At 50.4% G+C, this 12,234-nt stretch overlaps 1 protein-coding gene across 5 annotated transcripts in view; it reads right to left on the reverse strand.

Moving 5' to 3' along the window:
• Positions 1-514: 514 nt before the first annotated feature.
• hipk2 (homeodomain interacting protein kinase 2) overlaps positions 515-12,234 on the reverse strand; it is a 331,427-nt gene continuing 319,707 nt past the window's right edge. For all 5 annotated transcript variants that reach the window (XM_070900688.1, XM_070900687.1, XM_070900685.1 and 2 more), the window contains exons 14-15: positions 8,598-8,758; positions 515-7,371 (exon numbers count right to left, since the gene is read on the reverse strand). In XM_070900688.1, coding sequence (XP_070756789.1) covers positions 6,904-7,371; positions 8,598-8,758 — 629 coding nt within the window. In that variant the 3' untranslated portion in view covers positions 515-6,903. The remainder of the gene's footprint in view (positions 7,372-8,597; positions 8,759-12,234) is intronic.

Here is a 12,234-nt window from a genome sequence, read left to right on the forward strand (position 1 = left end):
TTCCCTACAGTGCTTGAATCATTGAGCTATTTGATGGACACTGGAAGTTGTACAGGGGGAGAGTTGATTGAATTTTTTAATATACATTTTTCCCCTTAAAGCAAGTACTAAATCATGGACATTTTACAACTTTCTCTCACTCTGAAGCATCTTAAATGCAACTATAATACATACCAAGTACATCACAAACCACTGTAGCCCTCGTTAGTCCTTCTTGTGAATTGTGCACAATGCAATTATCTCGCTTCATTGACATAGCAACCTCAACCCTTCTCCAACCCATCACTCGACTCCTTCCCACTGACTTTTCAACCCCCCACACCTATCCCTCTTCTCTTCAGCTCAGTTGCAACTGTACAAGTTACCAACATCACTTTTCTTCCAATCCATAGCTGGTGTTGGTATGTATTATAGAAAACAGACAAGTGCCACCGAGCGAGTTCGAAGTGTGATTTAACTTCCTCTGGTGCCCTCCTCCCTCCCCCCCCCCCCCCCCCCCCGATGGCTCAGTGAGTTCAGTCAGGGAATAGGAAGGTCCAAGAACTATGCTGAGTGAGGCATTTTGAGCCAGACCAATGTTGGGGGCGCTACAGTTAGGCCTATCGGGTTCCTGTTGCTAATCATTATTCAGAATCTTGGGGGTCCTGTCCATACCCATCGTTGAGGTTGACGGGTGAAGATTGGCCACTTGAGCAAGGCATCAGGTAAGACGGCACACCAACAAGGAGGGGAGGGGAGAAGGGGGCACTGACAATGTTCACGGTGCGAGAGCCCCACCGCAGACTCCCTCCGCTGTATCCATGCGCAATGACATATTGAAGGACAGCCTGTTTTTGAGACTTAAAGAAAAAGTCAACAAGTCGACAACGTAGCACTAAATCGACCACCGTTTCTCTTTTTATCTTGTTCAGGCCGGATTAGTCTGTGGAGCAAAAAAATCCTCCCACAAAATGAGCATCAGCCCCTGAATATATTCCAGCCCACAGTAAGAACCCAAACACCTGCACAACAACTTTTTGCAACCTAGCAGCTAAAAACAAAAACCTGAAATGTAGTATGTACAGATCAAATGCAACTCCCCCCAAAAAGTTACAGACATGTTTCCGGCAATGTTGGAGTCTCTTTAGACCTAGTCTCACTATACTTGCCAACTCTCACAAAGACAGTTGAGAGACGTTGGGAGGGTGATGGGATAAGGAGGCATATAACTCCCAAATATATGATGGTGCTTATTTTTGTCCCCCTCTCCAAATCCCAAATTTGCTCCAATGCTTCTCTAGGGTTGCCAACCCTGATTGGACCTTTCCTGGGAGTTTCATCACATGACGTCCAACTGCCCGGTCAAACAGCCCCATTTCCCCCATCTCCCAATATTTTTATAATTAAAAGAAATTGGGAAAAAAGAGAGGCATTTTTTTTTAATGCCCTGTGATTTTTCTCCCGGATTGCTCGCAGCGGTGTTTGCGAGATTAATCTTTATTTCCTGGAAACCCCAAGACAATCCCAAAGGGTTGGCAACCCCAAGGCTTCGCACCTCCACCCCACGTAACTCTTTACATATGATAGCACCTCCGTTATGGGTCATTTCTGTTGAACGAAGCAATGTTCCCAATGCCACACTCAGAGGGAGCCTGTGTGGGAGAGTCGCGACCAGTGTTGTAGCTCTGACTCCACTCAGTGCTCGGCATCAGCGAATTGCCGCTGCTTTCTTATGCACGTTTGAAAGCCGCCTTCTTTTTTTTAAAGAGCTGTGCGCTCTATTGCCAATACACCTAGAAGGGCCTCCGAGACTAAGGCACTTTCAGCCGAGTTGTTGAGATGCTCAGAGCGCATCTTTGCCATAGCATTTTACTCAATCGACAAGCGTAAAGATGACTAGTGCATCTTAAACCTCCAAACTGCAGCGAGCGGCAAGATACCTGAAGAAGGAGGTATTGTGGGACATTGTCAGACATCGCATGGACTTCAGGTTACCCAGAAAATCCAACCATGCCTGGCTCTACTTGTAATTGGTTAATCCTCTCAATGTCAACACCGACTCCCCCCACCCCAACCCTGCACCCACCCAATGGTTTCGGGTAGTGGGGGTGGGGGGGAGAGGGGCTTTCTGTTGGCATTGAATGACCTAACACTTACATCTCAATACGCCGTTAAAAGGTACATGTATAAATGCATTAAACAGAATAAAAATGGATTCCTGTGTGAGTTAAGAACTAAACTGTGCAGACAGCTCACTTTTTCTGGTAGTCAGTAGATTTTCAAGCCCCATTTCTTCCTGGACTTAATGATTAGGAACAATTTTTTTTCCTCTTTTTTTTATATATAAATATATGTATATACATACAGAACAGATACGGACTCACTCAAATGTTTAAATACATCAAAATAGCAGCAATGCCAGTTACCGTTAAACCTTTAAGAAATTCCCACCTAATGAAACAAGATGAAGTCGGGAAGTAAGAGTTAGTTACACATGAAGAGGAATACGTTCTGGCTCCTTCCTCCGAACAGGGTAAAGAAAGCTTCATGAACGTGCCTGGCAATCAAGGGCAGCAAAGCACATATAACGCAATAAAATGTGGTTTCTTTGGTGACAAGAGCCATTTTGTTTTTTTGTGTACGTGTGTGACTGATTCCTCCCTCCACATCCTCGCCCACAACCAACTCTTCTCCACCTTCGCTGGTTTCTGCCGGGCCAAGCATGAGGCGTGGCCTCCAGAGCGCACAGTGACCGCGGGCATCATTATATAATAATCCAGCCCAGGGGAATGTTCCCAATGCAGTTATTCCAGGGCCAGCCATTCAACTTGACCTCAAAGAGCTGACACAGCTTACGTCAACCTTTAACAACCCAACAACCACTCGATTACACAACTCAGGCAAGGCGGCAAACTCTGTGCGGGAAATTCAACCACCACACCATCAACGTTCTACCAGGTACCTGCTCTAAAGCAATGTTGCCCAATATGTGAGCCACTTGCCTCATGTGACTCATTAGGACTCCAGATGTGGCCAATTGGGAATAAACATGGATAATTGGGAATAGATGTGGATAATTGGGAATAGTTGTGGATAATTGGGAATACAGATGTGGATAATTGGGCCTCCAGATGTGACTGAGACTCCACATGTGGCTAATTTGGACTACAGATGTGACTAATTTGGACTACAGATGTGACTAATTGGGACTGCAGATGTGGCTAATTGAATTTTGGATTAGTAAATAAAAAATAATTGTCATTGGGCCTGTGATCTCAATACACATATTCGTGCGACATATGCGAGTGAACTTTGTAACTAATTTGTGCATTTGTTGGTAACAAGGTGCGAGCATTTATTGGTTGTCATGAGTGCGTTACTGCCTCAGTTACTAGATGGTGCTGGATGTGTGTTCAGTAAATATACACGTGTGACGTACTGCATTGTTTGAGTTGTGTGTAATTAAAATGAGTCCGTGTGGCAAAAAGTGTGTGGCTAAAAGTGGCCAGACCTGTGTCGAGTCAGCGATTCCTATTGGACAACACTGCTCCAACCAAGCCCAAACACAGCCCAGCGTCAAACAAACACGCAGAGAGAAATGAAACGCTTTGCACTAAGACGTGGGGGGCTGGTTTTCAGCGGAAAGAAAACGAATGAACCGAGAGTGGGGAAAAAAAGAACACTAATTCAAAAAGTGCAAAGCAGCAGCTAAAGGTGAAAACTGAATATAGCACTGACAAGGGACAGATGAAACGTTTGTTTAAAAACTGCTAGTCACAGTTCTGTGTAATGATCAAGGCAATTCTGCTCATTATCGGTACGATCTGCTTTTAAAACATTCATTTTCCTAAAAAAATATTTCAAGGAGAAGAATCCCTAACTTGCTTGTGACATTGCACCGCTTAGAAAGTTTCCTGCACTTTGTTCCAATTCCCAACCGGCCCTTTCTCCTCTGCACACGATGCTCTTCACCACCAGGTGGCAGTCAGGCACACAGTACAGAGTCTCGTCGCCGAGAGCATGCAGAAACCAAGCGCAGGCAGCGGAAGGAGCGTGCGGCAAACCAGACTCGCCACCCAACCTTTCCTTCAACCACTTGTCTGTCCCACCTGTGACAGAGACTGTGGTTCTCATATTGGACTGTTCAGCCACCTAAGAACTCATGCTAAGAGTGGAAGCAAGTCTTCCTCGATTCTGAGGGACTGCCGATGATGATGACAGAGGTGTCGTGGCTCAGGGCCAGTCAGAATTACTGGTGATGTAGGTCCCTTCTTAAACTATCTGTTCCACTCCCCTCACGTCTCAACTGGTCAGATCAGTCAGCCGCTTCCATCGGTGGACTGTGCGGTCAGCTGATGAGACACAGTAAGGGGGAGCAATAGTTGGTCTCAGTAATCCTGGATCAGATAGGCAGGGACAGTACAAGACACCCCTCCCCCACACCTCCCGCCAGGTCTCTCCTGGTCAACATCTAGCACATCCTCGGGATGTAAGCACAAGCGGGCAGAATTAGGGTCGGCAATGATGCTTCCTGGGGTTGGACAGCCAACCAATGTTCAATCTCAAGGCTCCAGCAGGCAGCCGCAGATAAGTATCTTGAGGAATCATAGAAATTTACAGCACGGAAGGAGGCCATTTCGGTCCATCACGTCCGTGCCGGCCGACCAAAAGCTATCCAGCCTAATCCCACTTTCCAGCTTTTGGTCCGTAGCTCTGGAGGTTCCGGCACTTCAAGCACTTTTTAAATGTGGTGAGGGTTTCTGCCACTACCACCCTTTCAGGCAGTGAGTTCCAGACCCCCACCACCCTCTGGGGGAAACGTTTCCCCTGAATTCTCCTCTATACCTACCACCAATTCGATGAAAGGGAGGAACACAGGAACAGGAGTAGGCCATTCAGCCTGTTGTACCATTCAGTTCGCTCAGGGCGGATATGTATCTCAATTCCAAGGAATTGGGGAAGGCAGGGGAGGAAACGGGCAGAAAGCAAAGTGTTGCATTTGTACGCAGGACAACATGGTATCACATGACATACAGATGGCAGGAAACAGTTAAATGTTGAATCACCGCAACTAAGCGATGCTGTAAAGGAGAGATGACGGCTTTTTCCTCATTTAATTGAAAAAGGCAGGCAATATTAAAACGGAGGAAACATTTTTTTCCAAGAGAAAACAGAAGTAGAGTGTTTTGGTGGACTGAGGTCAACTTGTTTTGCGGGTGAGGTTGGAATGTGTCAAGCTCATCTCAGCACCTAAACTAATGCACCAGCACCCCATACATTGTGATAACGTCGAGTTTGGTGGGACACAGCAGCTCTATATGGCCCTGTCTCCCATCTTTTCCTGTCCCTGCCTCAGTGCACACTTCTTGTGAAGGACAGGATCAGTGGTGCTGTAATGCCTTCCATGGTTGAATTGCCCACCAACACTGAGAAAGTAGTTGATTCAATGGCAATTGACACCTTAGAGAGGAGGGGCACCGATAGTTGTAAGAGATATTAGTGGCAAGACTTTATATTGTTTTCAGGGAGGAACCGATGGGCAGACAGAGGGGAGGGGGCTGATGGGGCAAATGGCATTTTCTTGCTTGAGACATCCTGTTATTCGACCTACACTGGCTGATCACTTCGGAGAGGGAATGGTGAGCTGCCAACACCTGCGGAGCTGCAAACGCGGGAGAGAGGACGGAGCAAGCAGAGACCACAAGTCCCCCTCCACCCCACCCCACGGCCTCTTCCAGCCAGTCCTTCTTGCCAGCTGGGAGCGTGAAGTCACGCCCAAGAGTGGCAATGGGCGGACGGCCTCAGCGTTAACACTGCCTCCATTACGTCTGTCGCAAGCCCGGAGGAAGTCTCACCCCTTTTCTGTAAGGCACTACAAGGGAATATGTTTGAAGCCAAAGACTATGACAGGAAGCTCTCTGCTGAAGAAACCACAGACAGCATACGCACACACACGTACACACACACACACACATACGTACACGCACATACACACACACACACACACACGTACACACACACACACACACGTACACACACACACACGTACACACACACACACGTACACACACACACACACATACGTACACGCACATACACACGTACACACACACGTACAGAAACACACACACACGTACACACACATACACACACACACATACACACGTACACACACTCACACATACACACACTCACACATACACACACACACACGTACACACACACACACACACGTACAGAAACACACACACACACGTACACACACACACATACACACACACACACACATACACACACACACACACACGTACAGAAACACACACACACACAGTGGAGCTCAGGACAGTACGACTAACATGCCTTAAGAACAGAGCTAGGTTGGATCATGGTTGTGCAATCACGATTAATATCTATTGGTATCGTATCATTGAATGAAGCTTTCCTTGCCTCTACCTTCTAAAAGGGGCCCCGGAAACCTCTACCTTCACAAGGAGGGTTCGACTTAGGGAAGGAAGAGCAGCTCTTTGTTTTTCCAACAAAAAAAAAGAAACTAAAATGGGGAAAGTCAACAACTATAGTACATATACTGAACTTCATTGATAAAACTCCGACCAAACTCTCAGAGTAGCTTCCAGGGTCCCATGGTCGCAGGTCATTAAGGAATATTCCAGAGATGAAGTATCTCCCGACTGTCTGTTGCTTGACTCCCCGTCGAAGGTCTTCGTCACTGGCCACAGGTCCGTCCTCAGCCTTTCACATTTTGGTGACATTTTTTTTTCAATAAACTTCTGATAAAAAGGATTTGTATTTCTCATTCGGTGACCGAGCACACTTCCTTCCAGCTCATTTCTCAAGTACCTTCGTAAGTGTGAGATGCATTGTTGCTTGTTTTAATTCAATCCAACGTCACGTTGGTCTCCAGTCTTAAAGGTAGGGGTACTGGTTTACCTTGGTGGGGCTCAGTGGGTATCCGGTGTAGACTGCAGAGGCTGGCGAAGGGTTGATGTACGTCTGGTGGGCAAACTGGGCTTGGTACTGACTGGGGTGGATGGTGGGCGACGGCAGTACCCTCGGCCCCATGCCAACGGGCACTTGGTGGACCAGCCCTGCGGGGTGGGTGGCGTAGGCGTGCCTGGCGGAACCCTGCGATGCCACGAGGTGCGCCACCGTGCTCGTGGGCCCCAGGGCAGCGGGCGTGGCATAAGTGTACAGGTGAGGCTGCCCAGGTAGGTGGGCCGTCGTCAGGTGAGGGTGTACGGTGCTGTGGTGCGAAGGGCTTCGGTGCGGGAAGGAGTAGGGGGGCTGAGCAATGGTCGGCGTGATGTAGGCCTGCTGCCTTCGATGGCCGTGGTTACCACTCCGCTCCTGCAGGCCTGTCACATGCTGCTGGGCCTAAACAACAAAACAGATCGTTAACTGAGGGAGAGAAGGACACGCTGAATGACACAACCAGCTATAGACACAGGACTATTACACGGCAATCACCTCCCTCTCCCCAGGTTACACTTGGTCCTCCTCACACCTGCAGGGGTCCCAGACACACTCAATCAGGAGCAAGTGGGCAGGGATCAGGAGGGATTGGGAACCAGGGATCGGGAGGGATCGGGAACGAGGGATTGGGAGCGAGGGATCGGGAGGGATTGGGAGCAAGGGGATCGGGGCCAGGAGCGAGGGGATCGGAGGCGAGGGGATCGGGGATCAGGAGCGAGGGATCGGGAGCGAGGGGATCGGGGATCGGGAGCGAGGGGATCGGGAGTGAGGGATCGGGAGTGAGGAATCGGGTGCGAGGGGATCGGGAACGAGGCAATCAGGGATCGGGAACAAGGAATCGAGAGGGATAAGGAGCGAGGGGATCGGCGATCAGGAGCAAGGGATCGGGAGCGAGGGATCGGGAGTGAGGGGTTCCAGAGCGAGAGGACGAGGATCGGGAGCGAGGGATCGGGAGCAAGGTATCAGGAGCGAGGGATCGGGAGCAACGGATTGGGAGGGATCAGAAGTGAGGGGATCGGGAGCGAGGGGATCGGGAGGGATCAGGAGCGAGGCGATCGGGAGGGAGGGGACGGGGATCGGGAGGGAGGGATCGGGAGCGAGTGATCGGGGATCGGGAGCGAGGGATCGGGAGCGAGGGGATCGGGAGGGAGGGGACGGGGATCGGGAGGGAGGAATCGGGAACGAGGGGATGGGGGTCGGGAGCGAGGTGATCGGGAGGGATCGGGAGCGAAGGATCGGGAGGGATCGGGAGCGAGGGGATCGGGAGAGATCGGGAGCGAAGGATCGGGAGGGATCAGGAGCGAGGGATCGGGAGAGAGGGGTTCGGGGATCGGGAGCGAGGGGAAGGGATTGGGAGCGAGTGATCGGGGAATGGGAGCGAGGGATCGGGAGGGTGGGGTTCGGGGATCGGGAGTGAGGGGATGGGGGATCGGGAGCGAGGGGAAGGGATCGGGAGCGAGGGGAAGGGATCGGGAGCGAGGTGATCGGGAACGAGGGGATGGGGAGTGAGGGGAAGGGATTGGGAGTGAGGGGATCGGGAGCGAGGGGATCGGGAGCGAGGGGATCAGGGAACGGGAGCGAGTGCACTGGCTGACATTGCATGTATATAACGGCATGTATTGAGGTACCTGGCTGAGATTGAGTGGTTGCTGTTGGAAGCAGTGGGCTGTGGACCTCTGTTGCCGGAAGGACGAGAGCCCCGAGGAGCCCCCTGAGGAGTGGCTGGTACTGGATGTTGCTGTGCTGGAGTTTTTCGTCTTGTGGCCCAGCGAATGGTTCCCTTGTGTGCCTGGAAGGTAGAAAGAGCATGAAAGCTGGAGAGATACCACAGGTGGGCTGCATGGGACCCCGAGGCGCGATACTCTGATTGTCATTATTCTGTTTAAAATAAATGGATTAACACCAAATGGGAAAATCTCTGCTTCAGTGTCTAACTAAAGAGATAAGGTTGGCCTGGCAACTTCTGCAATGGATCGGGGATTGGCTGGAGTTTAAGGAGATAAGGTTCGATTACTCCACCTGGCTGTTGGCCCTTCCTGTGTACCGCCATAAAGCCTAAGATGAGGCCATGTGAGTTTAGTTTATAAGCAGGGCTTATAAACCAAGCAGTTTGTAGCACGACCAGCTGAACCTCCCTGCCACTGCTCACTATTAATAATTCCCTCTTTGCAATATTATTTTCCATCTGTTTAAGGTTTTTGTGTTCACAGCAAGAGTCAAACACATACGAAACTAAAGAATAGATTAAATTAATTTGCATTTAATAGCTTCCAATAGCGAATATCTCTGCAACTGTACTTCGTGTTACCAAATATTCCGCTTAAGTACCATCATTTGAAAAAGAAAAAGAAAGACTTGGATGTATATAGCGCCTTTCACAGCCACCAGACGTCTCAAAGTGCTTTACAGCGTAGTCACTGTTGTAATGTGGGAAACGTGGCAGCCAATTTAGGCACAGCAAGCTCCCACAAACAGCAATGTGATAATGACCAGATCATCTGTTTTTGTTATGTTGATTGAGGGATAAATATTGGCCAGGACACCGGGGATAACTCCCCTGCTCTTCTTCGAAATAATGCCGTGGGATCTTTTACGTCCACCAGAGAAGGCAGACGGGGCCTCGGTTTAACGTCTCATCCAAAAGATGGCACCTCCGACAGTGCAGCACTCCCTCAGCACTGCGCTGGAGTGTCAGCCTAGATTTATGTGCTCAAATTCCTGGAGTGGGACTTGAACCCACAACCTTCTGACTCAGAGACGAGTGTGCTGCCCACTGAGCCACAGCTGACACTAAATGAGGACTTTTATTCAGAGCCTCCCTCTGAACCTGAATGATAACAGAGTCCTTCCAGAATTTGTTATTTATGCAAACAATGGTGGTTGCTAATTTCTGAGTCAAAACATAAATTAAAAATATAGTTGGTGTAAAACCCTTTTACAGCACATCGCAAACTATAACGGCCACCGCGGGGTAATGGTACCTGCATGAACTCAATACTCCATTTCCGCACACGGCACAAGCCTCCGGCACCAAATCATTTGTTTTGGGCGTTTCTAGCACAGAAAACACTAGTGTACAGGTAATATGAGCCAATTCATGTAAATGTTTACATTTTCATATTATGCTACAAACCTTCCCTCCGGTACTATGTGCTCAGGTTAGTGGAGGAGGCAAGATGGCAGGTGAAAGAATCGGAGCATTTCATTGGTTCACCTTCTCGGGTACAACACCTGAGTTGTGCTGTTGAGTTGGACACGCAGTATGCCAGCTTTTGTATATTGGCCGTCTCCGGTGGTGTTACTCAGGGGACATGCTCTGTTTTTAAAGGGACTTCTATGGAGGTTCGAACAAGGCATCGATTGTGCCCCCTTTGTTCTGGATTTCCCCACATAGGGAAATAGTTTCTCTGTATCTACCCTATCGAATCCTATTAATCATTTTAAACACCTCAATCAAATCACCCTGCAATCTTCTTAACTCGAGGGTCATCATCATAGGCAGTCCCTCGTATCGAGGATGACTTGCTTCCATGCCAAAAAGGGATGAGTTCACGAGTGTTTCAATGAAGGACCTAATATTCCAGGTCCAGAACTACATCTTGAAGGGTGGAAAATGTCTGTGTGTGGATTTTTTTAACGTGTGGTGACCGTTGCACACCAGCCACCACACGGGCTTAACAGAGCTAGGTCTTGGTCCAGTGGCCAGGATTAATCAGGACGACTGAAGACCAGCTCTGCGGCACGGACCTAGTGCGCACACATATCGCAGTGTGGGCTGGCTCGTGCTGCCCCTGGGCCCTCGCCTCTCCTGGCTCCGATCACGTCCCTCTACGAACTCTCGTCGCTCCTCCGCCCTGATATCGCCGCTCCTGCTGTACCTGCCCACGCTCCAATCAGCGACCTGGATTTGTATGACATCAAATCCAGGCGCCCTCTTCGCAGCCATCACCCTCCTGCAGCAGCACGCGCTGCTCCCTGAAGTGGTTCGCCGCCCTCTAATGGCCTCGGCCTGCTGATGGTCTTACAGGCCAGGACCGAGGGTATACAAGCCACGTTTATTCAATCTGTCCCCATAATTTAACCCTTCAAGCCCCAATATCACTCTGGGGGCACTGTGCTGTACCTGCTCCCAAGACCAATACATCCTTCCTGAGCTGCAGTGCCCAGAACTGAGCGCAGTGCCCCAGATAGGGTCTGACCCGAGTTCAGTACAGCTCGAACCTAACTTCACTCCTTTGTATTCCAGCCTCTTGAGATAAAGGTTAACATTCCATTCACCTTTTTGATCACTGGTTACAATGTCAGCCATGACTCATTGGGCAGCACTCTCTCGGTGGGAGGGGCTAGGAGTGAGCTCTCTCTCGGTGAGAGGGGCCAGGAGTGAGCTGTCTCGGTGGGAGGAGCTACGAGTGAGCATTCTCTCGGTGGGAGGGGCTAGGAGTGAGCTCTCTCTCAGGGGGAGGGGCTAGGAGTGAGCTCTCTCTCGGTGGGAGGGGCTCGGAGTGAGCTCTCTCGGTGGGAGGGGCTAGGCGTGAGCTCTCTCTCGGTGGGAGGGGCTAGTAATGAGCTCTCTCTCGGTGGGAGGGGCTAGGAGTGAGTACTCTCTCGGTAGGAGAGGCTAGGAGTGAGCTCTCTCGGTGGGAGGGGCTAGGAGTGAGCTTTCTCTCGGTGGGAGGGGATAGGAGTGAGCACTCTCGGTGGGAGGGGCTAGGAGTGAGTACTCTCTCGGTGGGAGGGGCTAGGAGTGAGCTTTCTCTCGGTGGGAGGGGCTAGGAGTGAGCACTCTCGGTGGGAGGGGCTAGGAGTGAGTACTCTCTCGGTGGGAGGGGCTAGGAGTGAGCTCCCTCTCAGTGGGAGGGGCTAGGAGTGAGCTTTCTCTCGGTGGGAGGGGCTAGGAGTGAGTACTCTCTCGGTGGGAGGGGCTCGGAGTGAGCTCTCTCGGTGGGAGGGGCTAGGAGTGAGCTCTCTCGGTGGGAGGGGCTAGGAGTGAGCAGGTACTGCTGATTACTGCAGGAGTTGGAGTGAGTTTGTAAAACGTTGGTGGTGGGTTTTTGGGTTATTTTGTCAAATTTTAGGTTCTTTTCGGCCCATAAACGTCAGCCAGATGCTGCTGGGGGGGCTTGGAGTGCCCACCCAGGGGACAGTGCTCCCAGTGTGAATTTAATCAGGCGAGAGAATGTCTTGAGATGGGAGAATGAAAGGCCCAAAGATTTGGGCTGGGACCCCAGGAGGTTTGGAAATGAAAACACAGTGGTGGCTCAGTGC

This window comes from Pristiophorus japonicus, chromosome 15 (genome assembly GCF_044704955.1).
Source record: "Pristiophorus japonicus isolate sPriJap1 chromosome 15, sPriJap1.hap1, whole genome shotgun sequence".
Classification (NCBI taxonomy): Eukaryota; Metazoa; Chordata; class Chondrichthyes; family Pristiophoridae; genus Pristiophorus; species Pristiophorus japonicus.